The sequence below is a fragment of the Hakea prostrata genome, chromosome 9 (genome assembly GCF_041222555.1).
Source record: "Hakea prostrata isolate BN-2017 chromosome 9, UWA_Hpros_2, whole genome shotgun sequence".
Classification (NCBI taxonomy): domain Eukaryota; kingdom Viridiplantae; phylum Streptophyta; class Magnoliopsida; order Proteales; family Proteaceae; genus Hakea; species Hakea prostrata.
The window spans coordinates 8,356,382-8,376,609 of NC_142608.1; the positions used below are offsets into that span (position 1 = coordinate 8,356,382).

General features: G+C 37.2%; 2 protein-coding genes across 6 annotated transcripts in view; one reads left to right on the plus strand and one right to left on the minus strand.

Moving 5' to 3' along the window:
* Positions 1 to 1,749: 1,749 nt before the first annotated feature.
* Positions 1,750 to 5,354, plus strand: LOC149004484 (uncharacterized). Its single transcript, XM_089168673.1, has 2 exons — positions 1,750 to 2,547; positions 4,584 to 5,354. Exons 1-2 carry the CDS (start codon positions 2,101 to 2,103, stop codon positions 4,947 to 4,949), a joined length of 813 nt encoding a protein of 270 aa, XP_089024799.1. The 5' UTR covers positions 1,750 to 2,100; the 3' UTR covers positions 4,950 to 5,354.
* A 6,152-nt stretch (positions 5,355 to 11,506) lies between these two features.
* LOC149004485 (Transducin/WD40 repeat-like superfamily protein) overlaps positions 11,507 to 20,228 on the minus strand; it is a 28,910-nt gene continuing 20,188 nt past the window's right edge. For all 5 annotated transcript variants that reach the window (XM_089167843.1, XM_089167845.1, XM_089167842.1 and 2 more), the window contains 3 exons: positions 16,189 to 16,326; positions 15,942 to 16,029; positions 11,507 to 12,037 (listed from right to left, as the gene is read on the minus strand). In XM_089167843.1, coding sequence (XP_089023969.1) covers positions 11,975 to 12,037; positions 15,942 to 16,029; positions 16,189 to 16,326 — 289 coding nt within the window. In that variant the 3' untranslated portion in view covers positions 11,507 to 11,974. The remainder of the gene's footprint in view (positions 12,038 to 15,941; positions 16,030 to 16,188; positions 16,327 to 20,228) is intronic.

A 20,228-nucleotide genomic window follows, 5' to 3' on the forward strand; every position in this document is an offset into this window, starting at 1 on the left:
AATTTTAATTTCCCATTCATGTAGGGTGTATGTGAGTTGGTCCAAAATCTCAGCATCAACTAGGTTATCAGGGGCGGACCCAGGATTCAATATTGGGGGCTAAAGAATGGAAATCTAGATTGAAAAAACACCAATGCCTTTTTGCTACACATTTTGTGGGCTCTTAAAAGACCCATTGGGGGTCTCACCTATGAATTATTTTATTATATTAAAGAATATGCTTACATATATTTTGTAGGATCCACACATATTTAACAAAAATAAATAAATTATTGATAATGATTTTTTTTCAACAAGATATAGATAAATTAAAACATCCGTTTAAAAAAAATATATACATAACTTCCACCCTAAAAAGTCAGTTGCAAACCAAATTTCTTTTTTTTAGATAAGAGATGCAAACCAACGGTAGATATTTACCTTATTAATTATAGACATTTTATAGTTTACCAAAAAAAACTATAGACATTTTATTTACAATATAAAATCAAATAACAAAAATTGTAGAAGAAATAAATAAACGAATAATATAAAATCAAATAAATAAATCAATAAAAAAGATAACCAATAAATAAATTGAGAAAGAGGAAGAGTATTTAATTGTGAAAAATATTTTTTTCCCAAATTTCCTTAACTTACGTTTATAGAAAGGGAAGAAGAATAAATGGGAAGAAAGAAATGGAAGAGAATAAATAAAAAGAAAAGAGGAGAGATGAGAGATATGAGAGAATAAATAGGGATTGAGAAGTTAGTTTTTAAATATGAATGATATATTGAATATTTAATAAAAAAATTCAAAAATTTCCTTTAATCCATGATTTATAGAAAGAGAAGAGAATAAATAGGAAGGAAAGATATGAAAACAAAAAAGGGGAGAATAAATAGGAATTGATGAATTATTTTTTAACTAGGGATGGCATTTATACCCATTATTTTACACTTTAAAATTTGTTCTCAATATTGATGGGCCAAATAGTGACATTTCACATTTGAGAAGAAAAAAAAACTAAAAAAATAAAGAAAATTAGTATAAAAAGTGAAAAAATAAAAGAATTATAAAAAAAAAAAAAAAAAGGAGACGATTGAACGTTTAGGGTTGAAGATGGAGGAGGTGAAGGAACCTGTGAATGGATAACCGAACCGCCCCCGCGCTTAGACCGACCGAAACCGGGAAAAACCGACCGCAAGCACCGGAGGAGGAAAGCACGGACGAAAATCCGGAAAATTATCCGGAAGAGAGAGTATTTAACATTTTCTTAAAATAAGTGATAACGGATGGAACCGGACGGACGGGAGCCGGAAATAGAAATTATAAAAACAGAAAAAGGACAATTATCAAAAATCGGATATTTATCGGATATCCGATAAGTTTGGTTCGGATTCGGATGCTCTTTAAATTTTTGCCGGATTCGGATTCGGAAGCGGTTGCTAATCGGATTCGGATTCGAACGATGGAGACGTTTACAGGCCTAGAAGGAAGGACAAATCTGGTGAAAGATGCCAAGTCATTTTTGCGAACACCATCAGAGTCCTGATTTGCTCAATCAATCCTAACACGTGGCAAATGATTTGGCTAGAACTCCATTAATTTTCGTAAGGTGATATGGACCCCACTGACAGCTCACCAAACATCTGTTCGACTTGCATCTGTTCACCGACTCTGATGTGTGTCGGTCACCAAACTACCAAAGCCCTTCGATGTACTACTATTTAGAGAGATCATCATCCTTCACGACCCTTCAATTGTGTCTTCAGCCATTACATGTCACGCATGTAAGCTTTAACAGAAGAGAAAGGTAAGGTTAGATAGAAATAAAGAAACATTCTAGCAGCTCTCCTGTCCATTTCTGCTGCTTCGCCACCTTTCTCTCCCTTCCATCCATCTTACCAAATCCACCACTCGCTCCTCCTCCTTCCTCCACCCCAAACACAAACACAAACACAAACCAATCTCTTGCCTCTTTCATCTCTCTCTCCCTCCAATTTGTTTCTCTTGTGAAGCGAATTTGCCAATAACTCTTGATCTGATCTGATCTCATCCGAAACGACGAAGAACAAGGAAGAAAACCTCGGTGAGATAAAAGTCACAGGCGAGACGGGATGGCTCCCCGTCTCCTCTCGTGTTTTGGGTCAAGATCCACGACGTCGTCATTGGAGAATCCGACGGCCGACCAGGGGACGGAGGAGTTGAAGAAAAATGGTCCAATATTGGTGGAGCTATTCTCGTCTCAGGGTTGCGCCACCTCCCGGGAGGCGGAGCTCTTGATTTCAAGGCTTGGGAGAGGTGATTTTGCGGAGGAGTTGCCGGTTCCGGTGATCGTGCTGGCTTACCATGTGGATTATTGGGACTTTAAGGGTTGGAAAGATCCTTACGCTTCCAACCAATGGACTGTCAGGCAGAAGGCTTACGTGGAGGCCTTGAATCTCGACACCATGTTCACCCCACAGGTGGTGGTTCAGGGTAGAAACCATTGCATGGGAACCGAACAAGAGTCTCTCTTCTCTCACATCTCTTCTGCGATTCGCTTCCCCTCTCCAACATTTCAGGTCAGTCGTCTTTCTCGTTTCATTTTCTTCCTAAACTCCATAATCATGTCTGGTTCTTCGTAATTCCATGTTTAGGATCAAGATCATATACCTCAATGAACTCAAATGCAAGAATCTTAACATGGTCTGTTTGCGTTCCTGTTCTCTTGCACTCCGGTTCGTTTTCCGTTGGGAATTACACATTGCTGCCATGACGTTCAGGGGCATAGCTAGGTTTGAAAATTGGGGGCCGAATATACGTGGGCCAATGGACTCATGTGAGTCTTATTTCATAATCTTTTATTATATTTTTACATGCGTCCATAGTAAAAATTTAGGTAAATTAATAAGACTAAAATCTAGATAACACAACTATAAGTAACTTATAAAAAATATATTAAAATAAAGTAGGGATAAAAGTTAGAAATTGGGGGAGAAATTATATGAAAAAAGATAGATTTGAAGTCTATTAACTAAATATGAGATAAACACTCAATTTATCTTAAATTAATTAAAAACAATCAATGATTATGATTAGATATAATAATATTAATGACAGAAATTTAAACATCCAATTAATAAAACTTAAAATTTAAATTATTATTAGTAGGAATCAAAAACTTGATGAGAAAGTTTAGGAATTAAAAAATAAAATAAAATGATTATGATTATATATGATAAAATTGATGGCTGAAATTCTAAACGAGATTTAAGTTTCCATTAATAGGAAATGAAAATTTAGGCAAACGTTTAAGGATTAAAAATAAAAAATAAAATAAAAATAAAAAAAAAAAAATCAATGATTATGATTAAATTTAATAAAATCAATGACTAAATTCTAACAAGATTTAAATTGCTATTAGTAGAATCAAAATATTAAGAGAAAGAAAGAACAACAAAATATAAAAAATATAAAAATAAAATTATGCTTTATGAAAGAAATCATATGAAAAGAATACTAGTGAGTGTGAGAGACAAAGGAATAAAAGAGGAGATTCATGAGATAATAAATAAGAATGAAAATATGAGAGAATATATATGGAGAAATTCATGGACCGTGATTTAGTTTTTAATTAGAATTTAACATTTTATTCCTTAAAACTAAAGATTTAATTATAACCATTAGATAATGATTAAGAATGACTTTTGTACCCATTATCTTTATCTTAAATTTTTATTTTTAATTTTTGGAGGGGACCAAATAGTGGTATTTTACATGTAAAGTGAGAGAAATAAGGAAAAATACTATGAATGTTTAAAATTTCAAAACAACTAGGGGGGCATGGCCCGGCCCCAACATGGCTCCGTTCTGCTGACATTTCTCCACCACACATTTAGTATGGGACTCATGTGAGACCATTAAGTCAAGTCCATATCCTCTACGTCGGGGCATTCGCCCATCCATTTAGATTGTTGACACATGGCTTGAACCCAGAAGACAGGGGTGAGCCCGAGCGGAGAGGATCTCAACCGGGGACCGAATCTGGGCGGGACAGGGGAGATTCAAATACAAATCAACTGATCAAACAGGAGCATAATTATAAAATAGGGTCCGAACATGGGATAAAAAGATCACGTAATTTTGTGTACAAAATGTTTAGCGTTTTATTGTAAGGTGAAACCGGTTTCCCTCCCATAAATCGATCCGTTTGTGTAAGATGATTGTTTCGATCCGAGTTTCCATCAAACGGGTATACCGCTCGAATCCGAGATTTAAATTTCTAGATTCATGTAACCAAACAGGCCCTTAGAGGCTGATTTAGACTCAACCGAGTAAAAATTGTTGAGGTATTCGAGTCATACTTAAATATAGTTTAAGTATTTGAATTATATCCAATATCTGTTCTAAAATAGGCCATCGGATTAGTTACGATTCAACTAACGGTAAAACCTAGTATTGTTCTATAAATACTAACTGAAGCAACGATTTGATTTGGGTATTCTAAACTAGATTCTCAAAGCTTAATGATTTAAGCAACATTTTACTTAATCCCTAAACCCTAACAAAAGCAATGTGAAAGTCTCCCCTAGTCTAAATCAAGTAAATGTTCAAACAGGCTACTTTCCTGAAGCCAACGCCGGAGACCTTGCAGGTCAACCTAACAGGAGCTCTAAGAACAAAGGTGGACAGCCACGGAGCCGATGTGTTAGTGGCCTTATACGAGAATGGGCTCGTGATAGACTGCACTGCCGGGGACAACCGATGTCGTGTTCTGTCAAACGATTTCGTGGTAAGAAAACTAGAGAAGCTTTGCAGTGTCAAAGATATCTCGCCAAAGAAAACACTGAATGGCACTGTCAACTTCTCTCTGTGGGATGGGTTTAACAGCAGCAAATGTGGTGTTGCAGTCTTCGTTCAGAACAAATCCTACCACACTTTTGGTTCTCAGAATTTCAGCTTGCCAGAAAACCTTGAAGGCTGATATTAGATGTCTATATCTCTGTGACGCTCTTTCTGGATCTTTTATGTTTGGTGATATGCGTGCCTTTGGAGCTTTATTACTATTCTTGCTTGTCTTCTAATATGATTTCTGGGTATATATTCGACTTCTATAGGAGATTTGCATTATTGAACTTTCCTTGGATTTTCATAACATTTTGAGCGGTGAGAGGCAAGGAGGAGAGAGACTACCATTCTTTATGTTGGTTTTCTCTGATTAACCTTTCTGCTATTCTTTTTCATTGTTTTAGAGTAAATTAATAGAAAAAAGCTAGCCAATTATGTATCCAGTGAAGGCATAAATGCAATTGCACCAACTTTTCAGATCAAGTCTTTTTCTCTCTTTTAGACTTGATGGTTTGGGAAGGACAATTTAATTTAGACATTTTCAATTGATTTCTTAGCCAATTTAATTTGTTATTGTTTTTTTTAATAAAAAGAAAATTGCACTACCACTTTATATTGGAGGCTTTTAAAGCATGACAATTCACTTAATATTTGAAAAACATAGATATCCCAAAATTGAATTTTTATTGGACACATTAATTCAATTTGTCATTGAAAGCCCTTAAATCACTATATTTTGATAGAGATATTTTAAAATTGAAATAAAATAAACAGTGATTTAATGATTTTCAGTAATAAGTTAGACTAATGGGTCTAATGAAAAATTAATTTTAGAATGTCTAAGTGTCAATACTTTAAGCCTCTATTTTGGGGGTGTTGTTGTAATTTGTTATAATAAAAATGACCTTTTAACAAAAAAAATAAATAATAAAAATGATGAGAGAATCTATTAGTCATAAATCCTAGCTATAGAAATGCTCTCATATAGATTGCTAATTTCTAATCAGCATTCATGTGAAACCCCCAAACAAGAACTAGTTTAGATTCAAACTATTGCTGATTCCTGATCAAAAACTAAGAATTGACCCTGAAGAACCACTTGTGTCGTCGATTTTTTGAAACCTGCATAGGAAACTAGCAGCTAAGTCAACCTACACCCATACACAATTACAGATGAAACAAGCAAAGAAAGCAAGTGCAGAAGAACATCTTGATTCGATTCTGTGTCTTTCCCAGGATTTAGAATTAACAGAAATTTACAATTGGGAACAAAGGCTAATCTCCACGGAGATCTAATTCACACCAGTATTCACAGATTTTCCATTAACAGAATTTGAGTTGTGTCTTGATTTTCTGAGATTGTTCAGCTAACAGAGCCTTTGGCATCTAAAATTTTCTGTTCCCGATCGGTGAAGATCTGGAACAAGAAGCTAGCTTGACACGAAAACACTCGGAACTCAAATTAGCCTTGAACCCAACAGCTTAGATGCATGACCTTCTGAAGAGACTCGTCCACTTGCCTCCGTCCCTCCTCCTCTTCGTTTATGATTCCCCTCATCTGTAGATTCCAGGACGACGCAGAACGGCCGGAGTTAGTACAAGTTCCGAACGAGGAACCTTCTTTCCGGCCAAACTGTAGCGATCTGACGGCGGCGGAACCCTGATTAGAGTGGGTGTGAGTTTGGCCTTGCACCACCGCAACTGTGGCTGCCATCCATACTCTGCTTAAGGGATTCATCGTTTTCTTCCCTTCTTCTACCAACAAAATTGCAAGATTCGTTTCTGAAAAAATGTAAAAAGCAGATGAACTTGGATTCTTCTTTCTTTGTGAAAAGAGGAGACGAGAGCTCCCTCTTTATAGGAACGAGAAACCCCACGAGTTTTGGAACTTGAAAGAAGGTGTTTTTCTCCGGAGAATTTGATACTTTTGTTTGTATCAATTATTTGTGAAATCAAGCCAATCAAAATTACACTTGTAAACGGATTAGATTCAGCTTAGATACATTAATATTTGAATCCGGAAGAAATTTAGAGATGTATTCGATTTCGAATCTAGAACTCTATATACCGATAATAATCCAATAAACTATTGGATTATTTATTAATTGATGATTGTCTTTTTTTTCTTCTATTTTTAGTTTTCAAATCAGATTATCAACCATTTTTTAGAGAAAAATTGTTTAATCATTTACTCTAATCAAATAATTTTCGATTTTTCGGTTACTGATTATCACCCATTTTTTCAGAGAAAAAAACGTTGAATATTTTACTCTATGGAGATAAAAAAAATTATCTAATCCAATAAGCAATTATTCGAATTCGAATCTAATTGCTTAGCAAATAAATACAAATATTTTTCAATATGAATATGAAAATTTTCAGATATTAACACTTTTAAATAAATATATATGCGAATTTGGGATAGACAACAACACTTAGGCATTTAGATGTAAATATCCGCGAGAAATTGAAAATCAAAAGAGATATTGAATAGAAGTTTCGATATGGAATGGTAGGTGGAAGAGTGGGCAGGTGGCAAGCTTATCCCAAACCCAAATGTCATTTCCATGTGCCTCATTTCGTCAACAAACGTGGGCCCCACAGGTCATAGTTTATCTTATCTTCCCTTTTTTTTTTTTTTTTTTTATTGGTTAGATTCATGAGACAGTCGTACTATGTGTCCCTACAATTATTGGTCATTATTGTCTTGCTCGAAAGCAGGAGGTACTGATCAGACGTGGCAATCAAATACAGAAAGGACTGCCTAAGAACCGTTGTATTGGAATCTGTTGAAAATCGAAGGCCAAAACATGCGCATACACACAAACGAATGACAGAACCAGATCAATGGCTTAATGCTAACGTGAACCGGACGAACACGCTGAATCTTGATTCTTCGGTTTAGTACGCCATGGTTAACGCCACGGAACGGAGCAGGGCGTGGGTTTATGGACCGGGCGTCGGATCCTGGATGTTCCCCCAAGTTATATCGGGATGGACCAGCGCTGGAGGAGTCAACCGGCCTGTTGGTTGGACCTAAGCGGTTCAATTGCATCTTACTTGAAGATGATTTTCTCCCCCCCCACCCAATTTTAGAATTCGGATCATCACCCCCACAAAATCAGTGGGCCCCACAGCTGAAAAATATATAAAAAAAACTCCCATCACCCACCCTTACGCCCCTGTATTTTGGGGTGGAAAAGCCGTCGGGGAGCACAAAGTGCTCATCGATGGGGTCGCAAATCCGGACTCTGAATGATGTAGTGTGCATCTTGTAACATTTTCATTTTAGGAGATCAATTCTTGGCTAAAATATTTTTCATGTGGACCCACAAGTTAACAGATCTAGTTTTTGAGTAAGCACACAAGCAAGAGAGCAAGTTGGGGTGGGGGGGTTGGTCCCAAGAGACATTTACCATCAAGACCATTTGAGATCAAGTTTTAGTTTTCTTGAGTTTTAATAAATATGTTAGACATATTTAACAAAGTTCGCATTTCTTATCCCCTATCCTGCCAAAAACTTATTTAACTTCAGTGTTGCCAATGGTCAAGGTGAAAATCTCGACCGGCTGTCTAGCTTTCAATCACCTGTGAGAAGGACGATCGAGATCTTTATCTCTACAATTGGCAGCAGGTGTTGCGCATTTAATTTGCAACATTAAGTCTCGACCACCAAAAACACCCACCTTGGCCTCCCTTGCTTGAATTGGGTTGTAGGCTTTGCTCCTCTGGCTCTTTACTAGCCTCATGATATTTTAAGATTTGGTTCGTTTTCAAGTGTCAAATTATTCAAGGAGTATGAGGCATCCCAAAATCAGGCTGTGTTGCACACATTTTGATGTCTACCTATATAGACCATTCTGGTATATACAAAAACTATGACTAGAATAGGTTATAAAGTAGGATATACGTATATGAAAAATCTTGGGAGAACACAATGCAAGGTAAGACATGGTTGAATTCAACAAAAACTATAAGGAGAGTCCAAACTCTTATCATCACTAAGAGGTGCCGCTCATTACTAATTAAGTAACCCTTTGATGGTCGAACAACTAGAATTGACACATCACAAATCCACAAAGTAACAAACTTCATCTTTCTTCACCTTTAACAAAAATCTCGAACCCTAATGCTCTTTTAATAAAAGAAATACCCCTCCTGGGTTAAAATAAAAGGTTGAGATGCTCATGATGAAGGAAGAATATGAGTTAAAAGAAACTCGTCCATTAATCATTCTTGAAATTAAAGATCCACTGTGGATAATGGAACCGGTATTCATTGAGTGTATAATTATAAAAGAATTCTAAGCAAATTTAGGTCCACACCCATTATGAATGTGGGATCTCATTTCTTTAGAATTATCTCTATACCATAAAAGCCTACATTTTAAGATGTCAATGGCTGTAAAGATCATGATCATAAATAACCATGCCTCTCGGCCACATAGGGGACAAGATCTTAAATCTTTATGTGATATGCATTTTAATTAGTGGTTCAAACAACTAAAGTAGCCTTTCCACCACATAAACTAATAAGGGAATCTAATTAACACTTAAACTAGAGAAGAAGACATAGAATAGACACCTAAATGGGCAATGGACATCAATTCTTATATTCCCATTAGTTGGATGGATTATTATTATATGAATATATGAATCTCCTAATAAACCGAATCCTTACCTAACTTGTTTTTATTTAAATGGAGAGTGAAGGTATGAGTACAGCACAAGATGCATCAAGATTTAGCTGTGAAGAGTTTTCACAAGCCCACGTCCCTAAATTATATTTTTTAATATTCTTCTTCAAATCTGATCTAGTTTGATTTTTTGTTTTGTTTTTACATGAGCCTCCTCCATTTTCATGGAAAACAAACCGCATCACCTCTAAAATCAAAACCTTGCAAATACCACCTCCATTATTAACCCCGTTATTTAGAGCTGTTAAATAAATTTAATATGATCATATTACCCTCAAATATGGTAATGTTTGAACCTCATTTTCAAGAGCTTTTTACATGAGCCCCTCCATTTTCATGGAGAAACAAACGCACCCCTCTCCCGTTAACCCCGTTACTTAGGACTATTAACTAATTTTAATATGACCATATTACCCTCAAATATGATAACATTTGAACTTCTTATTTTCAAAGCCATACCACCTCACTCCTCACAGTTACTCACGATGCCTTGTAATCTGTCATCACCACTGCGAATCAACGCCCAAGATTATCACCGGAGCAACATTTGAGGAGAAGTAGTGCATAACTCATCTTGAGAAGAAGAAACGTTACAGGAGAAGAAGAAAAGAAATGCAAGTGAGGTACACATTGCTTCTCCTCAAATGTCCCTCCGGTGGTAAATTGTGGGCATTGATTGGGTGATGACAGATTACGAGGAATCGTGAGTAATTGTGAGGAGTGAGGTGGTATGACTTTGAAAATAAGAACTTCAAACATTATCATATTTGAGGATAATATGGTCATATTAAAATTAGTTTACAGTCCTAACTAACGGGGTTAACGGTGGAAGGGGTATTTGCAAGGTTTTGATTTTAGAGGGAGTGCGCCTTGTTTCCCATAAAATGGAGAGGGCCCATGTAAAGAATTCTTGAAAATAAGAAATTCAAACATTACTATATTTGAGGGTAATATGATTATATTAAAATTATTTAATAGTCCTAAGTAACGGGGTTAACGGGGTTATCCGTAGATGGAGGTATTTGCAAGGTTTTGATTTTAGAGAGGGATGTGATTTATTTTTCATGAAAATGGAGGGGATCCAGTCAAAAACTCAAAAGATAACTTATCACACATCAAGAACGATAAGAAACAGACAGATGCAATCCTCTCTCGCTGTCTTAATAGATTTTATATCAATAGCATAGTGACAAAATAGAATCTTTTAAACTAAAAAAAAAAAAAATTTAACGGATAAAGATGGAGATCTATTAAATTTTATCTCAGGTAGGCTGGAAGTCTATAAGATTAGGAAGCTAAATGGATATTATTATAATCCCATCATTATCTAAACGAAAAAAAGATTCTGATATCATCACTAATATCTGAACGAAATCAAAGAAAGATCTTGCCCACTATTTGTAGGAGGGAGACTAGGGAAAGGATTTTTAAGGAGAAAGAAAAAGACACGTGAAAGTGACACAGAGAAAGTAAGAGAAAAGAAGGGATAAATCATTTGCACATTCAAGATGTTTTGAATGACCATTTTTTTATTTTTAAGGCTTAGTTTGATCAATTAGTGGCATCTAATTTTATTGTTTGAACCTATTTGTACTTTTTTGGGGCTGAAAGAAGAATCATTCATGGGGAAGAAGAAGCTTTGCAGCCCCCTTCTCAGTTATTGCATCTTAGAAACCAGGATAAGGTTCTTGTTTTAAAACTTTGAAAAAGGGAATCCTAACCATTTCCAGATTCAAAAGAGCTGCATCTGTTTCACATGCTTCTCTACAACCTAACCATTCTGTAGGTATTGAACTGCATATTATCAAATGGAAGAAAGATTTGGGGCATGATACCAAATTTTCTGTCCCTAAACCTCGCTCATGGCAAAAAAGCTTTGGGCCATGAGATCTGATTTTGATGTAGAAGAAAAACCAACTAACCAACAAATACTCCATGAAGGAAATTATTTCAGCAGAAATTAGGAACCAAAAGGGATTCTTGGGGCAGAGTTGCAGAAGAGGAGTCATGTTACAGACTTGCAGTAAAGAGAGGAATAATAAAATCAGTTCACTACCTTTAAGCGTAGTTTTGATTATTATAAGTCAGGTTCAGGGGGTGTTTGTGCAGTTTTTTGATCATGTAGGCAAAACCAAAAAAAAAATAAATAAATAAATAAAGAGAAATCTTTAATCACAATTGATACATCATCCATCCATTCCCACAAAGAAAAATTAATTGAGCAGCTTCATGCCAAGGAATGGCTTCCTACATGGATTAAAGAGCGAACCAGGTTTCCGCACTACCCAGGTGCTGTTTTTTTTTTCTTCTTTTGGTTGGGGGGAGATGACTGCAATAAAAATAACTGCTTATGCTGCCAACTGGCTAAAAGAATTGTTTCCACTGTGATATGTGACCAAAGTTGAATCATACAAGGCCTTCTCCCCCCTCCCCCCAACATTATGTGTTGAAGAATATACGTACACTTATGGAAGATGATGTGAACGGAATATAAGGGGATACGTACAGCACCATCCACTGCTCCAACACTGCATTAAAAGTATGTAGGTGTTAGCACGCGTAAATGGTATTACACACGCACACCAGGAAAATAAACACACAGGAAAAATTTTGTTTGAAAAGTCAGCCTAGATAAGTGATCTATTTATTGGTGAATTAGCCTAGACAAGTTCTTTCACTACCTGGATGGTTCCAACCATTGGCTATATAGTGCATCCATCGCATGGTATACATATCTGAATTTCAAACAAAGATCAAATAAAATACCTTTTTCTTTCTTTTTGCTGGGGGTTGGGGGGGGGGGGGGGGGGGGAAGGGGATTTTACTTCACAGATGAAGGGCACTGAAGGCCATCTACATATATTCCAAGGTCAAACTCAATCATATTGTCAACCAAGTGAGAAATCTTTCTCTCAAACTCCTAATCTTAACCAAGATTGATCCACAAACTGTGGATGGTGATGTAATTTCTTTTGGTTAAAAATTACAAGTACTTTGTGATGTTGAAATGTTGCCACACATTAGGAAATCCAATAACAAAACAAGTAGTCCTAATCACTTTAGGATGAGATTTCTAAAAAGATAATGCAGAAAACAAATAAGGGCAACCAAACATCAATAGAATCCACTATGTATGAGTTCCCCTTGTTAACCGTTTTAGCTGGCTTGACCAGAACTGGACCTTTTTCTATAAGATTTGGAAATAGAGAATAAACCTGGACAAAAGGCACGTGATTAGAATATATTTGCTTCGACTGACTTGATTCTTTGCTCTTCGACAGCCCTAACAAGTCACTTGAAACTCTGCCATTTGCTTTGCCCCAGCATGCGAAGAAAGCCCCTTCTAAGTGTGTGCCCAAGCCCGTCTTTGAATGCCACGATAATTCAATTTGGTACGCGAGAATTTAGAAAGGGCTCTGAATGTTGAGCACTACCGTCAAGCGCTAGATCACGAACTTTTCGAAGTCAAGAGTGATGGAGCTAAAAGTCCATTTACAAGCTTTTTGAAATAATGATTGGAGAACCAAGAATGCGAATATATATGATTTTCTAAATCATGGTTTGATTTATGTCAAAAACTGGAGTGAACCAGACAATGCTTTTTCTCAGTTTGATGCTCACTAACAGAAACTTATCTCCAGTCCATTTGGTAAGGTAGGCTTAAAACCAAAAAAGTCTCATTCCAACGAGAGGGCAGAAAACCAAATTTTGAACGAGAACAATACGATCTCAAAAGAAATCTCAACTTCTCTCTGCAAAACCAATGGTAGGGTTGTCTCCGCTGATTCAGTTGATGGAGATGTAACCTGGCAGCAATGATCTTAACATGAAATTTTCAAAATATCAATGCGACAATGTGAATAGTTTTCTTGAGATTGGCTAGGCAGAATTAGGGCTCAGGACAATAATCAATGGAAGGGGAGGGGGAAGGGAATTAGTAAAGATGGGTTGGCTATCTCACCCATCCCATCTCAAGATTTTCAGAAGGCTCAAGCCAAGATATCATTAGTCAAATTCGAGCACAATGCTGCCCCAAAAGAGCCTAGAAGGGGCCCCAAGCCCATCCAAGACTGGGCCTAAACCAAAGGGGGCCGAATTCTATCCAGGGGTAGAATGGTCATTTCCTACCCCTGAATCAAGTCATATTTGGTTGACCAAGTCCAGTTGTATTTTAGGAAAATAATTCTCTTTTTATTTCCTGTTTTGGAGTCCTAATTGTTGAGTTAATGTTGGTCTTTGATTGTTAGTTGGAGTTGTTAGTAGGGAAGGATAGGGTTCCCTAATTTTGGAAACCTTATCTTAAAAGGAGTTCTATTAAGTTAAGTTCTATTCAAGTAGGCAAGTGGAACCCAATTTATTAGGATTCATTAGTCGAGTCTTAGAAAGTCAGTGGAGGCTATACATAGCTTTTATTTGATGTAACTTTTCAGTTTTGAATTAATGAATTGAGTGTTTGAGTCAGGGTCTCCAGTGTGGGTGAGCTGGCTGGTGTCAAGGATTTCAGATTATTGTAATCTTCTTCAATTCCACCAGCATTCAAGAGTTCAAGCATCCAAACAATCAATCAAGCAAAAGCCTTCTCAACCTCCACGCAAGTACAGCAGCCATCAACAAGTCCCCAAGCCTTATCAAGTTACAGCCCTCTCCCTGCCAACCCAGCCCCCATCTTCTGTCCGCAACCTTCCCTACCCCCTTCCCTCTTCTGTCTGCAACCTTTAAAAACCCTATCCTAAACACCTAGCACCCTAACCAGTGTTGGTTCTTATTAAAGAGGGTCCTGGATATCCAACCCTAAACCTAGGTTTGCATCAGCTCCTTGCCCTAACAAAATTACATAGAAGCTAAAAGGAACAGCCGAACTCAATCCTTAGCCAATGAGGTATCCTATTGACTAGGAGAGTGAAATAATAAGAAAATATACTCAACACAAGACTCTAACTAAACTAATGCAAGTAAATATCATTTTCATAAAATCGACCCATATTTTAGACTTATTATATTGGCTAATTACTAAATAAACCCATGGGATAAAAAAACCTGAGACATCTATAACCCAAACCAAGGCTTATTTCCACTAAATATGCCCTCTCATTCACTTATGTACAGCTTTGGACACAACCAGACATAGCCACATGGTTGGTAAAGCATTAGCACTATGTCGGCAGAATCTTCTGCAATCAGACACAATTGAATTATTTACTCAATTTCCCATGAAACAAAGTGCATGTGAACAATGTGCTGGAATCAAAGCTGTCTAGTTGGGTGCGGAAAACGTTTATTTGAAGCTACAGATGGGATCTAAGCACCTTGGGTCATTTTCTCATGGATCATCTGATGCATTGGAGCCTTAATTATAAGAACTACTAGAAATTTCAAATGGTCATACATTTGAAACATCCCTCCATTAGTTGAAAACGATTTCATAATAGAAATTTTATTGTTTACACCTGATTTTGAGCCTTTGGACTCTGCACAGAGTACAAGTATTCCAGATCTGTCTGATTGCTTCTCTTCCTTCACTTGTAGTTATGAATTCTACAGAAAATCAGGTGCTAATCATTCAATCCTTCCTTTTATTTTCTTCTATATCTAACCTAATTTATATTCCCTATTCTGCTATTTACCAAATCAAATTTAATATTCTGGTTGTTTCTAGCTAGAAATGACTTGTGAGAATCCAAATCTTATTGGATATATATATATATATATAGTAGCTAAACAGTTCCTGAGATGCAATCCTATGTAAAAATTCTCAAATATATAAACCTGTCAGGATTCAACTCTATTTTCAGTTCTAATTTGCAAGCTAATTTTAGAACAAACACCAAAAATATATTGAACAAAAGTGAAAACAGATAAAAGACAATGCATAGACCTAACATGGTTCATGTGGTGTGCAACGTCCTCCGCAGAAGCCGAAGAAGGTTTCACCATGCAATGGGAGAAGATTTAGAATAGAGACCTTTAAAAACAACCAAAACTTGTGGTACAAGCTCTCAACCAAATATAGGTCCAAAAACACAAGTCTGATTGTGCTTTACAAGAGAACAGTAAGGCATATAAATAATACTCCAAATGGGTAATCCATCCCTCATAGATACCAGAAATGAGTCATTGGGGTTGCCACCACAATACGTTGGAGTGGGGCAATCCTCAAAAGGGTGCAAGAATTTGAGGAACATAACAGATTGCAGCATTTTATTGATTAACATGAAAAACCCTGATTCTCAGATCGGAATTTGGGATATCCTAACAACTAGTTTCAGAGCTATATATAACTTCTCCTACCATTCTTCTATTCAAGTTAGATATTTATTCTCAACTCAATTTCCATCCTGGACTGTTGGTGTTCTTTCTAGGAGCATGAATTACATTATAGTGAGCAAAGATTGTCTTCTAGGAGAGACACCAAGGAGAGTAATCAGAACTTACCACAGAAAGTAACGGTCCTTGTTTGAACTTGTTATGAAAGGAAAAGGCAAGCGGTTTCGGATTCTCTCCAGGTCCTCTAATAAATCCACTGCAATTTCTCGAGGGGAAGACATGGACAGGAAAAACAAATTCAGATAATATACTTGAATAAAATTTGCAAAATCTAATTTACAAGCCCTCATTTATTTAAAGAAAAATAATAAGAAAAAGGGGGGGGGGGGGGAGAAGTGTTGCAGGGTGAACTCACACAAGAGATGTAGTAATGAGTGGAGTTCTTCTAACATCATATATGGCAATAAGACCCCTGTACTTCTCATCACCACCTTTATATGACATAGCTAATCGTTCTCCAGAAGCATCCCAGGCTATCTTTTCAATTCCTTGACTGCATGATAAAAAAAATTGACACTAGATAAAATAACTAAAAATTACATCTGGAATTGAGAAAAAAAAAGACATCCCAAGTGTCAAGGCTCCCATCACTGCAGCGTCTAGGGAGGGTAATAATGCATGTAGCCTAAATTCCCACTTGAAGGTAGGCTCCTTCCCAGCTTGACAGCCTTCCAACTAATTGTTTTCCTTTTTCTTTTTTTTCGGGAGAGGGTTCGGTTTCTGAAAGGAGGAGAAAGGGGGGGGGGGTTGGGAATGTAGTCATTCTTTGCAAGCTATTGCAAGAAATGTCACTGGAAACAACCCAGGAAAGAATATAATTCTGCAATTTCCCTAGCACCTAATAAATGTAATCCTGACAATGAAATATCTTACAATCATAAAATTGTTATGCATTTAAAGCAGAGTAAAACATGGCTGAGAGCTTCTTTATGCATTCATTACCATTAACCAATAGAGGTGTCAAAAAAAGCCTGTCAGCTCAAAACTGCCCTGTGCCCTGCCTGACTTTTCAACCCAAAGGGCGGGTTTGGGTGACAAAATAGCTAGCCCTGGCAATGTCAGGTAGGGTTCAGGTTTAGTCTTCAGACCAATGCCATACCCTGTGTTAATTTAATCAAATAAGTGAGGAGATCAATTAACAAGGTTGTAAAACTCCAGTACGGTTCAAGTAAAGGAGATCTTAGTCAAATTTCTTCCAATGACTCCACAATTTTCACAGAAGATCAGGAGATTTTTTTTTTTAATTATATATAAAATATATATATATATATATATATATATATATATATATATATATAATATAAATAACAACAACAATGATTGGAAGGTAAATTCTCAGACTCAAATCATTAAGTTGTGCAAGATGGAAAGTTCAAAAGTAGCTTTTACAAGAATAAGAAATTGTTGAAATTTTGGTTGGGGTGTGTAGGGATAAAAGTGATCTCAAATAGGGTCCTCAGGCATTGGTTTTGATTGAAGCTTTAGAGTTATTATGGGTTGAGGTTATAGAGGTGGGGATTTAAGTCTGAATCTCAACAAACAAACAACGAGTGCTACAATGAATAGGATTCCTGGAATTATGGGTGATGGATGGGAGTTTAAGTTTGAATCTCAACTAAAAGCAATGAATACTACAACGAATAGGACTTGTGGAATTATGGGTGATCCATGGAGTCCTTGACATGGGATGCTTTTATTGAGACGAAGGATTTCTTCAGATGGTGCATCGTTTTTTGGGTTCTGGATGGTCATATCAACCCAAGAATTAGTGTAAGAAAAGGTAATACAAGACTGTTTTCAATTTGAAACAAATTGGATGGGTAAGGATGGTTTCTAGAACACCACAGGATGTTTAGTGAGAATTTGTTAATAGGGGGAATTTCCAGCTTGACCGGATAACCAAGAAACAAGTTCTTCACATCTGATTGACCTGAAACTCGGATTAAACTAAGGTAGTGATGCATGTGATGATACTTTTAAGTTATATGCACATCTGATGGTTAGATTGATGCAGGCTTAACTTTGAAGTCCATGACTAAGGTGGAATCTGAAAATTCAGAAAGAGGTTCAAATCTTAGATCTTGGAAGGTAAATTGATGTGGATTCTTGATAGCATACAGGATGATGTGTACAGGCTGAAGGACAGATTCAGGATGATTCCAATGGTGTATACCGGTAGTAGATGGATCCCTATGAATAAGGATCTCCAAAAACAAAAATAGAACTAAAATGGGAAAGAAAAGAATATGGTAAAAGATAGCTAATCTACATATGACTCACTAGGTTAGGGTTTAGCACTAGGATAAGACTCACCTAGAACTCTATTGGATAATACCCACAAATACAATGGGATGGCACTCACCAGCCAAGGTTCGCATGATGGAGAAGATCACAAAAGCAGCAAACTCTATGCAAACAATTTAATTGTCGATGTTCAAATCTATATTTATATTCTTCTAGAATGGGGTATATATAGGCTTCAACATCCTATCACAAAGGCCAGATCTAAAAAGGAAAAATCATTTCTTTCAAAAACATAAAACAACTAAAGTTATTTCCCCGTCTTCTCAATCAGGCAATCAATTGAGTGGGTTCAATACAGCATGTCATAGCTCATATCATTCTATTGTTGGTTGGGAGCCGGATGAGGAAGACAAGGGCAGTTAGCTGTCTACAGTTTATGTATGGTTCACTATACATGTGTTGGTGTCTACCTAATACATTGTTCACATTTCAATGTACTTGATAGGGCCCTGGGATCATGGTAGGATCACGGTATTAAGCTACGGAGACAAAGAGAGGGGATTAGGGTTGATTAGGGGTTATAAATAGGGGCTACTAAAATATTTGATTATTGAAATGAATGAAACAAGAACAATAAGCAAGATAATATGATTACAATGGTGCCAGTCACCCCCACAGCACATGTTGCACCTCAGCCTACAGCTGCCCAAACACTAACATAAATAATCCTTGAGTACTCCTAACATCTTACCCCTATTTATAACACCCCTAATCAACCCTAATCCCCTCTCTCTCTCTCTCCCCAATGTAGTTTAATACCGTGATCCCGGGGCCCTATCACTACCGACCCCTCGAAAATCACCTTGTCCTCGAGGTGATGGAAATTTCGAAGTTTAATCTTCACATGTTTGCCACACAACCAAGCCATCTCAACAACATTCTCCAAGACCCAGCAGCAGACCCATCTCCAAAGATGCAACTGCTGGCCAATGCCACACTTACAATATGGATCTCCATCCCTGTGACCTGATAGGTTGGTGTCTTGCCACTACTAGCGAGTCGTGTAATTGCCGAAATCAAAACTACCCCCAAAAACATCATCAAAATGAATCTAATGCCGAATGGCAAATGCTGAGAACCGTGGAACCATTAAAGAGTAACCCTTCTCAAAATCATCATTCTTCGCAAGCATTACCAAGTAGGCCCCATGATCGCCTTTCTCTGCAATGGTCTGAAGAACAAAATCTGAAGAGGACAATGAGAGAATAGCAGCGATCACTCTAGCATCAACAACACTTCCAAAGTTTTCTAAATCAGACCTGTCGTGGGAGAGAAATTCCAAAGTTTTTGGTCCAAAAGCTCGTTCTCTGAATCTCAAAGTAGTTGCTAGAGAATAGCCGAAGATTGGATTGTCGAGCATCGCGGTCCTAGCATCCTGTCCCTTTGTGAATGAAATCAACCCTATGAGAAACATCAGGTCCTTGCACTTCCTCCACACGAGCAACCTCCTTGATACTATCGCCCCAAACTTGCGATCAGTCCTCTATGCATGAGCCCCAAAACAAAGATGTGAAAAGACTAGGGAAATAGCATCAAGACTTGGAGCGAAACACTCGGTCTTGAAACTTTTGTCGCCGGCAACAAAACCAACACCCATCACAAACGATGCAACCCCATTCTCGCCGCCTCCTTTCCGTCTCAATTTTGTGAGGTTGAAGACGATGGCTTCCCCCTTTTGTGGCTCGGTTAGACTGCTGGTTTGGTAAGTACTTGGTTCGAATTGGTTTGGGGTCTGGGTTTTGGATTGTTTGAGATTATTTAGGCCCAAAATAGTAATGAGGGGAAAAGGGTTTTGGTGTAATGAAATGGGCTAGGCCCATGGTAGATGTTTTAAATTGGTGGGGTCCAAATACTCAAAAACCATGGGTTAAGAGAAATGGGTTGGGCATTGGTTTAATAGAATAGATTGGGCTTTGAGTCAAGAAATTGGAGTGGGCCCAAGATAATTCTTTTGAATGGGTTAGGCATAAGCATTTAAAATCATGGGATAAGAAATATGGGTTGGATATGGGTTAATGAAATAAGATGGGGCTTGGGGTTAATGCAATGGGCTGGGCCAAAGGGGGTTTCTTGGGGAAACTGATGGCCCAA